The 19,321-nt window shown below is 34.3% G+C and overlaps 2 protein-coding genes across 2 annotated transcripts; both read right to left on the bottom strand.

Moving 5' to 3' along the window:
• Positions 1-4,313: 4,313 nt before the first annotated feature.
• On the bottom strand, positions 4,314-7,267 carry LOC114367654. Its single transcript, XM_028324839.1, has 3 exons — positions 5,554-7,267; positions 5,318-5,470; positions 4,314-5,236 (listed from the first exon to the last, which is right to left on the bottom strand). Exons 1-2 carry the CDS (start codon positions 7,199-7,201, stop codon positions 5,466-5,468), a joined length of 1,653 nt encoding a protein of 550 aa, XP_028180640.1. The 5' UTR covers positions 7,202-7,267; the 3' UTR covers positions 4,314-5,236; positions 5,318-5,465.
• Positions 7,268-16,675: 9,408 nt separating this feature from the next.
• On the bottom strand, positions 16,676-18,317 carry LOC114425461 (18 kDa seed maturation protein-like). The gene is made up of 2 exons (XM_028392388.1): positions 18,149-18,317; positions 16,676-17,487 (listed from the first exon to the last, which is right to left on the bottom strand). Exons 1-2 carry the CDS (start codon positions 18,254-18,256, stop codon positions 16,933-16,935), a joined length of 663 nt encoding a protein of 220 aa, XP_028248189.1. The 5' UTR covers positions 18,257-18,317; the 3' UTR covers positions 16,676-16,932.
• Between the last annotated feature and the right edge of the window lie 1,004 nt (positions 18,318-19,321).

Raw genomic sequence — 19,321 nt, 5'->3', positions numbered from 1 at the left:
TTTGTGACTCATTTTTTGTATGGTTTGAATGTCAAAGAATCCAAAAAAATTATTTCGTGCACCAGTTCCATGGAATAACACCTCAAAATACAAGTACAAAATCAAAAAAACTATGATTTGGACCCTTGCAAAGTGCCCATGTTCTGCATTTTTTTAAAATTATTTCAAACACATTAATCATATTCGTCACACACTTTTTCTATGTTTTGAACGTCAAAGAATCCAAAAAAAATTATTTTGTGCACCAGTTCCATGAGATATCACCTCAAAATACAAGCACAAAATAAATAAAAAACTATGATTTGGACACTTTCCATGGTAATAACGTCAAAAAATCCAAAAAAAATAATATTAGTGACACACTATGCAATTTTCACAAATCATTTTTTTTATTATGAAATTATAATGGACTTCTGTTGCATCAATTATCAGGGATAAATCATAGTCGAAAATGACAACACTTGGCAATTTGCACAGGTTTCTAAACAAATAAATGTCTCACCAGTAAAACTGACATGACATGGACTATTCAATTTTTTTTCACTTTGATAATTATAATGGACTTCTACTCCATCAATTACCAGAGATAAATCATAGTCAAAATTGACAACATTCAGCAATTCGCACACGTCTTAAAAAAAATAAATGTCGCACCAGAAAACTGACATGACATGGACAAATCAATTTTTTTTTTCACTCTGATAATTATAATGGACTCCTGCTCCATCAATTATCAGGGATAAATCACACTTGAAATTGACAACACTCGGCAATTTGCACACGTCTCTAAAAAAATAAATGTTGCACCAGTAAAACTGACATGACATGGACAACTCAATTTTTTTTTTCACTTTGATAATTATAATGGAATTTTGCTCCATCAATTACCAGGGATATTTCACAGTTGAAATTGACAACACTCGGCAATTTGCACACGTCTCTAAAAAAATTAATGTCACACCGGTAAAACTGACATGACGTGGACAACTCAGTTTTTTTTCACTCAGTTGCTTTTATCACTCGGCAATTTGCACATTATGGACCCTTGTAAATATGCTTAAATGTTCATTTACCGGTTCATCAAAATGCACATTTAACTAGTGACTCACTCAACTATAACCAAATTCTATAAATACCACTACAACTAAAGACATTCGTAACAATTTCAAATTTTAATCTCAATCCCTACCACAATGTGTAACCTAACTGCATATGTTTGTGTTTACTACGACGGCCAAATTTGTAATACTAATGAGGGCACCACCTTCGTTAGTAACAACACAAAAACTTTCATGGTCGACAAGGTCATAACCTTTACACAATTGCTTGAACTTGTTCTCCAAAAACTAAACATTGACCCAGAACAACATATCCAACATCTCCACTTTCGGTGCCCTATATTTGAGTCAGGACAACGTTATATGTACACATCTTTTATTCTGCGAGATGATGCTGATGTTCGACAAATGTTCAACATTTTTTACAACAACCCATCACTATCATTTGTGGAGTTATTTGCCATAATCTGTCACAATAATAACCCACCACACAACCAATATGGCTCAACCTCCAATCTTGAGGACTTATCAGATGAATACGAGACTTGTTGGGTCAAAAACCATGATAGTACTGACTCCTCTTCCGGGCCCGAAGGAAGTAACCTGTCTCCATCCCACGAACCTATATTCAAACGGGATTGGTAATCTACAGATCATTCATGTCTAAGTTATTTCTTCTTTGACACTTTCATGTAATGTCTTATCTTCAGTTATCACTTTACGTATTGAAATAATTTTTCCTTTAAATTTAAATTAGCAATTTTCAGTTTACCCACTTTTACTGCAGTAGTTGACATGGTAACATAACTGCCAAAATTCACAATACTTTGCCATTTACACTACACTGTATCTAAAAATTAAATGTCTCATCGATAAAACTGACATGAAATGGACAACTCATAATCTCTTTGTTCACTCTGAAAATAATTATGGATGTTTGCTGCTTTAATTACAAGGGAAAAATCACAGTCCAAATTGACAATACTCTCCAATTTTCACACGTCTCTAAAAATTAAATGTCTCACCTGCAAAACTGACATGAAATGGACAACTTATAATCTCTTTGTTCACTCTGAAAATCATCATGAACGTCTGCTGCTTTAATTACATGAGAAAAATTACAGTCCAAATTGACAACACTCTGCATTATGAATTGTCCATTTCATGTTAGTTTTGCAGGTGAGACATTTAATTTTTAGAGACGTGTGCAAAACTGACATGAGATGGACAACTCATAATCTCTTTGTTCACTATGAAATTATAATGGACGTTTTCTACATCACTTACTAGGGAAAAAGAAACATTGGATTCCAATACACATCAATGTGGCAGAATACTCATACAACTATAAATAACACAACACATACACAATACAAACACACAATCTCACAGAACATAATTTCACAAACCAAATTCAATCTTATTACTATGTCATTTTTGGGAGAAACAAGCAGTCAGACCATTGCTAACTCCATATTAACTTTCATTTTTCCAAATGGATCAATCACTCACAACCAAATTGGTGTTTATTTTCAAAGTCTCACTCCAACACCAATGCGAGTTCCTAACAACTGTTCTTTTGATACACTCAAGCGTAGAATGCACAACACCCTTCAACTAACCAACGATCAATTACTGGATGAAATCTACTATCGACAACCATTCATAGATGCAGGTCAACAATATTTTTTTCAATCTTTACAATTGAAAAATGATGATGATGTTTACACAATGTTAATGTGCAATGAGCAATACTCGTGTGTTGGTCCTATAGAATTATTATGTACCATTATTAGAACACTGGATGCTATACTCAACCTGCAATCAACCATCACTCCTACTCATGATGCAATTATGTATTACAACGGGAAGTGGAACATACCACATCAAGGTGAGTTTTTGGGTTACTCCTTTACTGGAACTAATCCAATAAGATTTAACATTCCTTCGGGATGTGGCATGGAGAAACTCAAGGATTTAATCAAGTAAGTTGCACCTATAGGGGTTCCCCCTAATGGAATTCATGGATCACAATTGGTTAGACGATTGTTCTTTCGATAACCAGGTCATTCTAAGTATTTCAAAAATTTGATTGAATATGAGATAACAAAATTGAAAAATGATGAAGACGTGCTAAAGGTGTTAACACAATCCAACTATTGGAAACGATTCTACACAATAGAAATTTTGGCTATTTTTAGCAAATCAGTAATTCAAATAGAAGAAGACATGTATTTTGCACAACATATTTTAGATCTTCATTAGTTTTGTTATGTTTGCATTGTAATTATAATTTTTAATATGTTTCATTATTGTCGAGTATTAGTTCAGTTACTGTAATTTGAGTATTTTGTCTACTTTATAAGACAAATGTGCCATATATTTTTTTGCGAAATTTTTTTACTGTATTTTAATACTACTAACTAATTTCATTATTTTTTAATTATAAGAACATACAAAAATTAACAAAACATAAATTTAACCACACAATTACATATAACATAAATACAAAATTATACTCTAATTTGGCTTTTTGACCAATGTGCATCTTCTCTCTCCAACAAATTCCCAAAGTACACCACTTTGAGAAAAAATTCCCCAAATGCACCTGTTTTATTTCTTATAGGGGAGTCGGGTTTGGGAATTGACTTCCCTTTGTGTCCTTTTTTTTAAAAAATTAAATATTATATTATATTAAAATATTTTTAATTACTTTTAAATTTATTTAATTACTAAATTATTTTTTTAATATTGATTAAATTAATTTTTTTATTAAAAATATACATAAAAAGAAAAATATAAAAATTGGATAAAATTAGAGGGTTGTTTTACCATATTGCACCTTCTCTCTCCAAAATTTGCTTAAAATACACTAGTTTAGGAATTAATTCCCAAACTACACCACTTTCATGCTTTTCACGGAAGTCGGGTTTTGGCACCCGACTTCCCTTCTTCCTTTTTTTTATAAAAAATGTTTATATATTATTAAAATTATTTATTTATTAAATTAATTTATCTAATATTATTTTATAATTTAATTTTGTTATTAAGAAAATGATATTATTAAATTTAGTATTTTTGTTATATTATTTAAATTATTTAAGATATTTTTTGGGTGAATATATGTTTTAAAATCTGAATTTTGTGTAATAATATATTTATTTTGTATAATAATCTGAATTTTAAAATTTTTAATTTAACTATTTTACTAAATATAATTTGTTTGTTTATGTTATTTGATTTAATTAAAAATGATAAAACTAAAGCTTTTAACAATTTATTTATATAAGAACATTATACTACGTCATCAATAAAATATTTAAACAATGACATTTGTCTAAGGAAAAACTAAGATGAGGATACATTAGGACAATTATTTCTGCTATGACCATGTTGTCGGCAAAGTTCACATTTTTTTCTATTTGCTCGTTCATTTTCGTCTTCGTCCATCTGAGTAGGAATGCGAGTTGAAACGGGACGACCCTTTGCAGTCCTCTTTCTCCTTGGATCAGGACCCCACTGATCTCCTTCATATTCTTGCCACATTGATTCGTGTGGCAATAAATCAAAGGAGTTGTCGTAGATGTGCAAAATGTGTTGTAAAGTGAATATCATTGGCACATAGGTCATGGGATCAACATTGACAGATTTACAGGTAGCCATGACGTGAGAACACGATAAATGTTTAGCCTGAAATTCACCACAATCATACTTTTGGGATTGTAACATTACTCTAAACCTTCCAGGTGGTCTGGGTGTTTCAAGTGGGAATTGAGTCTCTGTTATAATAAAAGTGTGATTGTGTCTGTCGAATTCATTTACAATGTGTGTATTAGATTCTTGTTGACCACTATTGATTGCATCAAAGACGACTTCAGAATACTGTGAGCCGGAGTTGATCATTGCCTGAGTTTGTCGACCTCTATTAGCAACAAGTTGTGTGCTCTTGAAATACGTCTCCTCAACCAACGATGACACCAGCAAATGTCTTGTGTTTTTGAATATGGAATTAACAGACTCTGACAAATTGGTAGTCATATGTCCCCAACGTTTCCCCTAATCAAAGCATTGTACCCATTTTTGTTTGGGTAATTGATCAAGCCATTCAGCTGCACTTGGCTTATTCGCACGAATATCCCCAAGATGTCGCCAGTGCATCTTCTCCATGTATGCGTAACCTGTAAATATTCAATCAATGTATTATGTTATAAAATTTGATTGAAAGAAAATTATAACGAATAAATAAAATAGATTCTCACCAGCCAACATAAGTGGTTTCTTTAAATGTTTGCAGTTTGAGTTACCACGAAGAAAGTTTTTTGCAATGTGGCGCAGGCAAAAGAAATGGGATCTGTCCTGGACCCATAAGTTACTTGGGTTGTTGTAGGAACTTATAATTGAGGGGTGTCAGTCTGAAATAAGAGAAATGTTAATTTGCGGAGTAACATGTTTTCTCAAATTCTTTAGAAAAAACCCCAAGCTGAAGTTGTCTCACCTTCTACAATGGCATAGGCAATCAGGAAGATATAGTTAGCTCCATCTTGTATGGTAGCTATCAACAGTGTGCCAGTATACTTTCCATAAAGCCATGTACCATCTACTTGTATAATGGGTTTGAAATATGCAAAACCATTAATGCATGGACCAAATGACCAAAAGACACATTTAATCAATCTTTTGCCCGGTACTATTTCTCCCCCCTCATACAAGGATTCTGTTTGAGCAGCGACCACTGTCCCGGGAACACAAGATTGCAAAGCTTCGAAAAGTTTTGGCAGTTTGGCATATGATTCTTCCCAGTTTCCATGAATCATCTCCAAAGCTTTTTGCTTTGCTAACCATGTCTTCTTGTAGGATGGGGTATAATTCATGAACGTTTTGATCTCTGCAATCAACGTCTTGATGGAGACGGTTGGGTTTGTTTTGACAATTGGTTGGATGATCTGTGCTATGACGTGTTTGTCGAGTTGGCGATGATCTTGTCTGAGCATCGGCACGAGACAAGTGTGATGACCTCTGATACTCATGATAATCCATTTGTTATGCCTCTTTGAATTGCATGCGCCCAAGCTCCATGTACAACCATTTTTATGCAACTTGCAGACGAAGTTTAGCCTTCTTTGGTCAGAGTAAATTGTTCTGTAATCAAAATGATTTCTGATGTTGTATTCTTTGATTGCTCGAATACATTGTGCTTTGTCATCAAAGGTCATGCCAACCTTGAGTACACCGACTGGTGGTTGTACATTGTGTTGCTGATGAACAAAATGGTGTCGATCAATATAGTGTGGTAGGTGGTCAAAGTTCAAGTCTACTGGACACCTAGGTTGCTGATATTGCAACGGAGGTGACGGGGGTGTCGTTGGCCTGCCAACACCCTCGTCATCGGTTTGGTCATCACTTTGCTGATTGATGTGATCAAAGAACTGTTGATCCTCATCCTCACTAATATCATCCATGTTTTCATGATGAAATCGTATAATGAGATCTTCGTTAGCAATGAGATGTTCATCTCGGTTTAATGTTTGCGTTTGTGGTAGCTGTGAAGGTGGCGTAAAGGGGGATGAAGGATGGTTTTGTTGGTCAAAGGAGGTTTGTTGGCCATTAAAAAAGGAATCATTCTCGGATAATATTTGTGTGTATGAAGTATAAATGTCAAAGGGGTCTTGTGATTCAAGGTTGTTGTATGAAGATACTGGATTATTGAGGTCTATGTTGTTGTACGGTAACTGTTGTGGAGGCGGTAGTTGTAGTTGTGGACATGAGGGTTGTGGAGACGATGGTTGTGGTTGAGGAATAAGCTCAGTAACAACATAGAATTCGGCATAATTCAATTGTGGATTCTGGATAATTTTTTCCATCGCGCCTCTAAGATCATCATTGTCGAATAGTTGAGCTGAAATGAAACGTGTCTGACCGAGATGAATTGAAATAGGGACACGAAATAACAATTGAGCAACTTGTTCAGTTGCTCGAGTAGGAAGACGATTGTTATTTTTTTGAATGAATTGTGTAAACATAATAGAACGACTGGCGCAAAAAAATATTGGGGTCGTACATTGGTACGTCGATCCTTGAACTGGATCGTCTACAATGTGACCACTGTGGTAAATAAGGGTCGAAATTTCTTTAGGTGGAGCCATGGTGGTGCTTATGGGATATGAGTGGAAATGGTGTGAGAGTTACAAATCGAGTTTTGTTTTGTGAGAAAATTGTTGTGTGTGATATGTTGTTGTCAAATGGTGATATTATATATAGGCTGAGAAAGTTTAGTACCAGAGTTTGATTGGAATGTTAGGTGGGAGAGTTAGATTGGAAGGTTAGGTTGGGAGAGTTAGTTACGAGGGCTAGATGGGAGGGTTAGGTGGGAGTGTTAGATTGGAAGGTTAGATGGGAGAGTTAGATTGGAAGGTTAGGTGGGAGAGTTAGTTACGAGGGTTAGTGGGAGGGTTATGTGAGAGTGTTATATTGGAAGGTTAGATGAGAGAGTTAGACTGGAAGGTTAGGTGGGAGAGTTAGTTACGAGGGTTAGATGGGAGAGGTAGGTGAGAGTGTTAGATTGGAAGGTTAGGCAAGATAGTTAGATCGGAAGGTTAGGTGGGAGGGTTAGGCAGCAAAGTTAGTTACAACGATTAGGTAGGAGAGTTAGGTAGGACATTAAGTGCATGTGAGTAAATTAGTGTACACATGTGAGTGAACAATATGCAACCTCACACATTAATATACATGACAGACTGTTCGTTTAATCATGATTGTTGACCGCAATGTTCTGTATCGCATGCCAAGGTCACATGGATTGTTCAGGAACATGTTAATGGGATAAACATACGCATGTGAGAGAACAATGTGCAACACCACACTTTAATGGGGTGTCAGTGCATATGAGGCTTAGGTCTGACATTGCTCCGCATCTCTGAAATGATGCATGTGTAGACTATTATTACTGAAGTAAATTGAAAATAACAACTTCAAAGCATGCAACAACTACAACTAGATAATAAAGACGGAGAAAAACTTCAATGCAATACGACAACAAAATATGTTAAATTATTCATTCTAATTTCATGGTATTCTCCAGCTTCTGCTCCATGTCGGCCCAACTTAGGTCATTAACTTGAGTAGGTGATAATGAATTATGAACATCAACTTTAAGTTCCATACATATTACACTTCTCATATTGAGAAATGTATGAAACATTCATGAGACACCTTCTTCGTCAATAATTTGAATTGCCCTAGTATTGAACTTCATCATTTAATTGATATACAGGACAACGATACCAAAGGGTATTAATTATAGACGTAACACCATTATCTGTAATTGATGACTGTATTGCAGTGATTATATTTGGCAGCGTCATTGTTGGATTCAAGAGTAACGACTTTGTGTTGTCACCTATGAAAATTGCATTTGCACTTGAACTTTGAATGTTTTCACCATTGATATAAACGTACACACAAATAGGCTCTGACCTCATTGCTAGCCCTCTCTGTTTTCTCTCACAATTTGATTAGACGCAACAGTGCAAAGTATTAGGTGACATGGTAGGTTTATATATGCAATCAATTACGGGTCCATGGTTCACATGAATTAGAATCTCGATGCATCACAGTACCACAGTCGTGTTAATGTGCTTTGGAATCTCGAGGCCTTACAACGAGACAAAATATAAATGTGGTTTGGAATCTCGAGGCATTACAATTACATTAACTGTAATGTTGAGGCCATGCGAAATGTTGAGAACAAAGCTAATGCGGTTATCGTACGCATGTGGGTGAATAGTGTGCACGAAAATGTCATTGGTTCACGTGCATTAGAATCTCGATGCGTGACAGTACCACAGTTGATGTTAACGTGCTTTGGAATCTCGAGGCCTTATAATGAGACAAATTATAAATGTGCTTTGGAATCTCGAGGCATTACAGTTATCTTAAGTGTATTTGTGCTTTCAAAACCGAACACAGTGTAAATGATAAATAGATGAGAGGTGCATGTCAATACCATATTTGCATCACCCAACTTCAAATTTTATATCATTTGTATTCGGTTTACCATTTGACATCATTCTCATGGATGATAAACCTCTATTGCGTCATCAACATGTTCATCGTTCACGTACTACGATTAATGAGTTAATCACTTCCTATTACCATACAATACCTTAACCAGAACCACAAATTATACCATTATTATCGTCTATCGGGTTCCAACATATTGCCTTAATCAAACAGTATAAAATTGATCCTGTATTGATCACTGTATTGGTTGAACGATGGAGGCCTGAAACACATACCTTTCACCTGCCATGGGGAGAGTGCACCATCACACTCAAAGATGTTGCACTTCATCTAGGCATTAGAGTCGATGGTCGTGTTGTGGCTGGACCTAGCTTCTTACATTGGGATGAGTTATGCCACGAGTTAGTAGGGGAAGTCCCTCCCGAAAATGCACGTAAAGGAGCCGCACTAAAGCTGACATGGTTGCTAAACATGTTGTGCGCACCATTGCCTAAAGAACCAACAACGCACCAACTACAATGCAGGTGTAGAGCTTACATAATGTACATGATTGGCGGTGCTTTAATTCCTGATAAATATGGAAATAGAGTTCATTTAATGTATTTGAACCTATTACATGATTTGAACAACACAAAAAAATATAGTTGGGGTTCGGCTTGCTTAGCAAACCTGTATAGAGAACTATGTCGAGCATCATTGGAGGTTGGTAAATCTATGGGTGGTTGTGTCATACTATTGCAGTCATGGGCTTGGTACCGCATGCCTTTTATTGCACCAAGAGTCCCACGACCCGAAACAACTTTTCCACTGGCTAAAAGGTTATTTACATATAGCGAAATGTAAATTTTTTTATTTCAATGACGTGTATTATAACATTACAATGAATACTGATTTTGTATGTTTTACATTTTAGATGGAGTGGTGGTAGATTAGAATATAGGGCCACACCGCATGGTGACTTAGTCGGATATAGGTCTCGTATAGATCATATGGAGAGCCATGAGGTATAATACTATCATGATCTGCACCTTAAATATAAACATACATACTAACATGTTGCTTTGTTGGCATATATTTCAGTTTTCTTGGGTCCCATATAGAGGATTTGAAGAACACCTACCCAGACGTGCATATAGAGACATGGAGATTTGGTCTGCATGTACTGCAATTATTTGTTTCTCAATTGTCGAATGGAATCAAACAAATCGGGTGAAGCTACAGTTTGGGCTACAACAAGATATCCCTGTTGATCCTATGAATCTTGATCTACTTCACCAAATTGACATGCGAGACAATCATTACACTGATTGGATGGAATATCATGCGGAGTGGATTAATATCTAGAAAAACAAACACAACGATATTTTAGCTGGGCAATGGGTTAAAGGAATAGTGACACATACACCAGCGTACATGGAATGGTATAGAAAAAACACTACTTTGTTCTTTTCTGTTGAACAACAACTACATGATCCACGCACAACAATTACACAAAATGTTGCAGGGTCAGGTGTTGAACAAACACATTTTGAAATTCCACATCCTCAGTCAATGTATTATACTCCTTCACCTGTTCATCAAACTTTTGGCCACACTGGCGAGTCAGTCATCGCAACCACCCATGAATGGATGACCGATTTATTTGGCAACGATTTCAATACACCAAATTCAGCGGCATCATATTTAGCTACTTTACAACAGTTTGATGCACCGCATTCGTTTGGAGAACAAGGTCAAAGTTCTTCAGCTGCAACAACCAAAATTGAAAATACTAACATAGAACAACAACATGATCATGACGTGGAAGAAACAATCATACTGGAAAGAAGAAATCCGCGACGTAATCGGCGTCCACCACCTTGTGGAATTGATCATCGTCTTGGTCATTGAAGTATAAAATGTTATGATAATGGGATCAAATATGTTTAAGTACCCCTGTAACGGCATCATCAAATATGATTTGGACCCTTGCAACTATGGTTAAGTACCCATGTTCTGCATTTCTTTAAAATTATGTCGAACACATTAATGATATTTGTGTATATTTTTTCTATAGTTTGAACGTCAAAGAATCCAAAAAAAATTATTTTGTGCACCAGTTCCATCGACTAACACCTCAAAATACAAGTACAAAATAAAAAAAAACTATGATTTGGACCCTTGCAACTATGTTTAAGAGCCCATGTTTTGCATTTTTTTAAAATTATGTCGAACACATTAATGATATTTGTGACTCATATTTTCTATAGTTTGAACGTCAAAGAATCCAAAAAAAAATTATTTCGTGCACCAGTTCCATGGACTTACACCTCAAAATACAAGTACAAAATAAAAAAAACTATGATTTGGACCCTTGCAACTATGCTTAAGTACCCATGTTCTGCATTTCTTTAAAATTATGTCGAACACATTAATGATGTTTGTGACTCATTTTTTCTATAGTTTGAACGTCAAAGAATCCACAAAAAAATATTTCGTGCACCAGTTCCATCGACTAACACCTCAAAATACAAGTACAAAATAAAAAAAAACTATTATTTGGACCCTTGCAACTATGCTTAAGAACCAATGTTCTTCATTTTTTTAAAATTATGTTGAACACATTAATGATGTTTGTGACTCATTTTTTCTATAGATTGAACGTCAAAGAATCCAAAAAAAATTATTTCGTGCACCAGTTCCATCGACAAACACCTCAAAATACAAGTACAAAATCAAAAAAACTATGATTTGGACTCTTGCAACTATGCTTAATTACCCATGTTTTGCATTTCTTTAAAATTATGTCGAACACATTAATGATGTTTGTGACTCATTTTTTCTATAGTTTAAACGTCAAAGAATCCAAAAAAAATTATTTCGTGCACCAGTTCCATGGACTTACACCTCAAAATACAAGTACAAAATAAAAAAAACTATGATTTAGACCTTTGCAACTATGCTTAAGAACCCATGTTCTGCATTTTTTTAAAATTATGTCGAACACATTAATGATGTTTGTGACTCATTTTTTCTATAGTTTGAACGTCAAAGAATAAAAAAAAAATTATTTCGTGTACCAGTTCCATAGAATAACACCTCAAAATACAAGTACAAAATCAAAAAAATTATGATTTGGACACTTTTTCCATTGTAATAACGTCAAAAACTTCAAAAAAAAATATTCGTGACACACTGCAATTTTCACAAATCAATTTTTTTTTACTCTGAAATTATATTGGACTTCTGCTGCATCAATTATCAGGGATAAATCACAGTCGAAATTGACAACACTCGACAATTTTCATAGGTCTCTAAAAATATAAATGTCTCACCAGTAAAACTGACATGACATGCACTACTCAATTTTTTTTCACTCTGATAATTATAATGGACTTATACTCCATCAATTACCAGAGACAAATCACAGTTAAAATTGACAACACTCGGCAATTTACACACGTCTCTAAAAAAATAAATGTCGCACTAGTAAAACAGACATGACATGGACAACTCAATTTTTTTCACTCTGATAATTATAATGGACTTCTACTCCATCAATTACCAGGGATAAATCACAGTTGAAATTGACAACACTCGGCAATTTCCACACATCTCTAAAAAAATTAATGTCGCACCAGTAAAACTGACATGAAGTGGACAACTTAGTTTTTTTTCACTCAGCAATTTGCACATTATGGACCCTTGTAAATATGCTGAAGTGTTCATTTACCCGTTCATCTAAATGCACAGTTAACTAGTGACTCACTCAATTATAACCAAATTCTATAAATACCGCTACAACTAAAGACATTCGTAACAATTTCAAATTTTCATCTCAATCCCTACCACAATGTGTCACCTAACTGCATATGTTTGTGTTTACTACGACGACCAAATTTGCAATACTAATGAGGGCACCACCTTCGTTAGTAACAACACAAAAACTTTCATGGTCGACAAGGTCATAACCTTTACACAATTGCTTGAGTCAGGACAACGTTATATGTACACATCTTTTATTCTACGAGATGATGCTGATGTTCGACAAATGTTCAACATTTTTGACAATAACCCATCACTACCATTTGTGGAGTTATTTGCCATAATCTATCACAATAATAACCCACCAGGCAACCAACATGGTTCAACCTCTAATCTTGAGGACTTATCAGGTGAATACGAGACTTGTTGGCTCAAAAACCATGATAGTGATACGGACTCCTCTTCCGGGCCCGAAGGAAGTAACCTGTCTCCATCCCACGAACCTATATTCAAACGGGATTGGTAATCTACGGATCATTCATGTCTAAGTAATTTATTCTTTTGAGATTTTCATGTAATGTCTTATGTCTGTCTTCAGTTATCACTTTACGTATTGAAATAATTTTTCCTTTAAATTTAAATTAGCAATTTTCAGTTTACTCACTTTTACTGCAGTAGTTGACATGGTAACATAACTGTCAAAATTCACAATACTTTGTCATTTACACTACACTGTTTTTAAAAATTAAATGTCTCATCGAAAAAGCTGACATGAAATGGACAACTCATAATTTCTTTATTCACTTTGAAAATAATTATGGACGTTTGATGCTTTAATTACAAGGGAAAAATCACAATCCAAATTGACAATACTCTCCAATTTGCACACGTCTCTAAAAATTAAATGTCTCACCTGCAAAACTGCTATGAAATGGACAACTCATCATCTCTTTATTCACTCTGAAAATCATCATGAACGTCTGTTGCATTAATTACATGGGAAAAATCACAGTCCAAATTAACAACACTTTGCATTGTGAGCTGTCCATTTCATGTCAGTTTTACAGGTGATACATTTAATTTTTAGAGACGTGTTCAAAACTGACATGAGATGGACAACTCATAATGTCTTTGTTCACTCTGAAATTATAATGGACGTCTGCTACATCACTTACTAGGGAAAAAGAAACATTGGATTCCAATACACATCAATGTGGCAGAATACTCATACAACTATAAATAACAAAACACAGACACAAGCTGACATGAAATGGACAACTCATAATCTCTTTATTCACTTTGAAAATAATTATGGACGTTTGATGCTTTAATTACAAGGGAAAAATCACAATCCAAATTGACAATACTCTCCAATTTGCACACGTCTCTAAAAATTAAATGTCTCACTTGCAAAACTGTTATGAAATGGACAACTCATCATCTCTTTATTCACTCTGATAATCATCATGAACGTCTGTTGCATTAATTACATGGGAAAAATCACAGTCCAAATTAACAACACTCTGCATTGTGAGTTGTCCATTTCATGTCAGTTTTACAGGTGATACATTTAATTTTTAGAGACGTGTTCAAAACTGACATGAGATGGACAACTCATAATCTCTTTGTTCACTCTGAAATTATAATGGACGTCTGCTACATCACTTACTAGGGAAAAAGAAACATTGGATTCCAATACACATCAATGTGGCAGAATACTCATACAACTATAAATAACAAAACACAGGCACAATACAAACACACAATCTCACACAACATAATTTCACAAACCAAATTCAATCTTATTACTATGTCATTTTTGGGAGAAACAAGCAGTCAAACCATTACTAACTCCAGATTAGCTTTCATTTTTTCCAAATGGATCGATTAGTTACAACCAAACTGGTGTTTATTTTCAAAGTCTCATTCCAACACCAATGCGAGTTCCTAACAACTGTTCTTTTGATACACTCAAGCGTAGAATGCACAACACCCTTCAACTAACCAACGATCAATTACTGGATGAAATCTACTACCGACAATCATTCGATGCAGGTCAACAATATTTTTTTCAATCTTTACAATTGAAAAATGATGATGATGTTTACACAATGTTAATGTGCAATGAGTAATACTCGTGTGTTGGCCCTATAGAATTATTATGTACCATTATTAGAACACCGGATGCTATACTCAATCTGCTTCAATCAACCATCACTCTTACTCATGATGCAATTATGTATTACGACGAGAAGTGGAACATACCACGTCAAGGTGAGTTTTTGGGTTACTCCTTTACTGGAACTAATCCAATAAGATTTGGCATTCCTTCGGGATGTGACATGGAGAAACTCAAGGATTTAATCAAGCAAGTTGCACATACAGGGATTCCCCCTAATGGAATTCACGGATCACAATTGGTTAGACGATTGTTCTTTCGACAACCAGGTCATTCTAAGTATTCTGAAAATTTGATTGAATATGACATAACAGAATTGAAAAATGATCAAGACGTGCTAAAGGTGTTAGCACAATCCAACTATTGGAAACAATTCTGCACAATAGAAATTTTTGCTATTTTTAGCAAACCAGTAATCTAAATAGAAGAAGATATGTATTCTGCACAACATATTTCAGATCCTCATTAGTTTTGTTATGTTTGCATTGTAATTGTAATTTTTAATATGTTTCATTATTGTCGTCGAGTATCATTTCAATTACTGTAATTTGAGTGTTTTGTCTATGACAGATTTGTCATATATTTTTTTGCGGTTTTTTTTTTACTGTATTTTAATACTACTAACTAATTTTATTATTTTTTAATTACAAGAACATACAAAAATTAACAAAACATAAATTTAACTACACAATTACATATAACACAAATAAAAAATTATACTCTAATTTTATCCAATTTTTATATTTTTCTTTATATATATATTTCTCTTTACAAAAAATTATAAAATAATATTACATAAATTAATTTAATAAATAAATAATTTTCAAATCAATTAAAAATAATTTTAATAATATATAAACTTTTTTATAAAAAAAAGGAAGAAGGGAAGTCGGGGTGCCAGAACCCGACTTCCATGAAAAGCATGAAAGTGGTGTAGTTTTGGAATTAATTCCCAAACTAGTGTATTTCAAACAAATTTTAGAGGGAGAACGTGCAGTACGGTAAAAAAAAAACCCTGAGTTTATACCAATCCTTTCCGTTGTAGGGGGTAGGTTGGGTGGGTCATGTGATATTCAACCTTTACATACATGATGTTGTCATGTTTCATGAAAATAGTAAAGTGCTTGCCAAATAAAGCAAATTAAGTTTATAATTTGGAAAAGAAATCAAAATATCTTTCTTTTATATAAAAAAAAAAGAATGATGGGAGGATATTTGGAATGATGACATCAACCATGTTTCTAGAATTGGATTGATCATTCAACCCATAAAAGTTTATTATTTTGAATTAGTTCATAATTTACGAATTTAGTTATGGTTGAATCGAAATCGAATTCATAATAATAAAATGTACATTTTAAAATTATATAATATATTAAGCAATGGACTATTATAAAGTTATAAGATGAAAATTGGCGAGGCCTAAATCTTGTTGAAAGAGCATGACCAAAATATCAACAAATCCTTAGAAGGATTAGTTAATGTGTGTAAAGAGAAGCTTGCTTTGTGTGGCACTTTTTTTTCTTCCAAAACTGTTCACACTTGTCAAGCATCAAAATTCGAACTGCATTTCTCACCATCTTTTTGTTTTCTAACTCCAAAATATATTCTTTGCTTCCAACATATATATATATATATATAAAATAAAACCCCAAAAAATCCAAAGCACCATTAGTTCACTACTAAACTTTTATTTATTATTGAAATAAACAGATATAGCAACTTCACGGAACGAAATGTTCCCTTATACAATACAACATTGGTCCCATAATTAAGAAAATTAAGAAATATAAGAGACAATACAAGTACACAAGATATGTCACATAGTAATGTGAAGACCCTAAACTAAATATCCAACAGAACATAAATTAAAAGAACCATAACATAAATTAAAAAAAACCAAATGAACATTCAAACTTCAGTAATTATTATTCAATTTAAAGTAGGCCCAGGCCCACTTGAAGGAGCACTGCCACCTGCAACAAGGGTATTTTGGGCCGTTACATCTTCAGTGAGTCCTCCTTGCCTGGGTCCATGCTCATGGCCCTGGTTAGCCCCCATTTGTCCATAGTCACCAGTGGGGTAGGTGGCAGTCTCAGGCCCAGGCCCAGTTCTTATGGGTATAGCATTGTCATGCCCAGGCCTTGTGGTGTATGTGGCAGTCCCAGGCCCAGTGCTGGTGGGTATAGCATTGTCATGCCCAAGCCCACTAGTGGTGTACGTGGCAGTCTCAGTCCCAGGCCCAGTGTTAGAGTACATAGCATTGTCAGTCCCGGGCCCACTGGTGATGTGTGTGGCAGTCTCGATTCTAGGCCCGGCGGTGTCGTGGTTGCCCTTTGCCATGTGCTCAGCCATGGCGTATTGTTTTGCAGCGGCGTAGTACTTACGGGCCTGCTGCTTCTCCATCTCAGCCTGGTTGATCTTCTCTTCTTTCCTCTTGGTAGCCATATCCATTTGAGTTTGATCTTCTGCATTCATCTTCTCATTCTGTTCAGGCCCAATTATAAACTTAGGAGAAGCCCAATAACAAAATGGCCCAATTTATTGGGCATATATATATATATATATAGGCATTCAAATTTGATCTAGAACAATCATTAGAAATGCTTAATAGTTCGAAAAGAATATGCATGACGGTATGAATAAAAAAGAATATGCATGATTGTCTTTTTGCGCTAATCGTCTATAAAATAATGTTTAATCATGTCTATTAGAAAAAAAAATTGCATCCATGATTGCTCCGTTTGATAAAAAAATTCAATAGTTCTTACAGTCACAAAGTTTAGAGATTTATATGATCATCTAATTATAAGTATAACATGATAAGTTTGTTCCCAACCATCATAATTTCACATTTTTGATTGATTTAGAATGTAACAACACTCAGAAACTAAACTCAAAAAACAATATTTTATATGATTAATGTTTTATTTTGTGAACGACACATACATGTGTACGATAATATTAATTACATAGTGTGCTATTATTCCACAACAATAATAACAATGAATCAAGCAATACCAACATAGAACAAAGAAAAGATGGTTTGGATATCATGAACAATGAATCTTAAGTAATGCCAACATAGAACATTCATTATTTACTTATTATTATTCTCAGAAAGAAAAATGAGGCAAAAAAAAACAACCTTCTCTTGGATAGTGGCCTTGGTTTTCTCCAAGCCAGACTTGGCAGAGGCGCCAATGTTGGCTGCGGTTTCCTTAAAGGTCTCTATGGCTTTCTTTGCTGCCTGCATTTTTCTTTTTTTCACAATAAACAAACTCTTCAAATTTTCTGTTCAAATAATTTCAATGGTCAGAGGAAAGGAAACGGTCTTTCGTTATATATAGATTAAAGTGTCCCTTTTGAAATCTTACACGTGTCCAACATTGCACACGTGGCATGGTTCTAAAGGCAGTGCAGCTTATCGTGGGACACGTAACTGCCACGCTCGAGGGAGTAACGGCCTTGTAGGAAGTTACTATTGATTTGCGAGAATTGCTATACGCACCATTCATTTTACTGGTATACCAGTATAACATATGTAATTTCCATATTACCCTTCTCTAATTGGTTTACGGATTCATAATTCGTAAGTCAATTACAGATCAGCCCAACCCATATATGGTCCATACGATTTTTTTAATTTTTTTTCAAAACTATGTTTCACAAATTAATTTAAAGTTAATAGTTCAAGTAGGAATCAAACCTGCGACTTTCGAGTTATTAGCACAACGCTCTAACTAACCGAACTAATAGGTCAATTATGTTATAAAATAATTAGTGTCGATATATATAAGACTAAAACTTTTAATGTATATTTAATGCACATGTAAATTTACATAATCAATTTTGTGATAGTTAATTTTGATTTAATAAACAAATTAATTATTAGATCAAAATTAACTGTCACAAAATTTATTATGTGTATTTACATGTGCATTAAATATACATTAGAAATTTTAGTGTTATATATATCGATATTAATTATTTTATAACATAATTGATTTATTAGTTCAGTTGGTAATCCATAATCCAATTATGGAAGGACATTATGGGAATTACATATGTTGTGCTGGGTGTACTAGCAAAACAAATGGTGCGCGTAACAATTCCCTTCATTTGATTGATGAAGGCCATGCCCATCACGGTTCCTCTAAATTTTGTATGACTTTTTTTTTTTAAAGAAGATAAAGATACTTCGATAATAAAGCCAAGAACACCAAACTTAGCCAAGTAAAATAGATTTAAAATAATAAATATAAATCTTTTTTTTTCTGGCCATGATATGTCCACCGAAAGTGACGATTAATCTTCATTG

This window comes from Glycine soja, chromosome 9 (assembly GCF_004193775.1).
Source record: "Glycine soja cultivar W05 chromosome 9, ASM419377v2, whole genome shotgun sequence".
Classification (NCBI taxonomy): Eukaryota; Viridiplantae; Streptophyta; class Magnoliopsida; order Fabales; family Fabaceae; genus Glycine; species Glycine soja.
The sequence above is the reverse complement of the archived record's forward strand: the minus strand, read 5'-3'. Positions and strand labels throughout refer to the sequence as shown.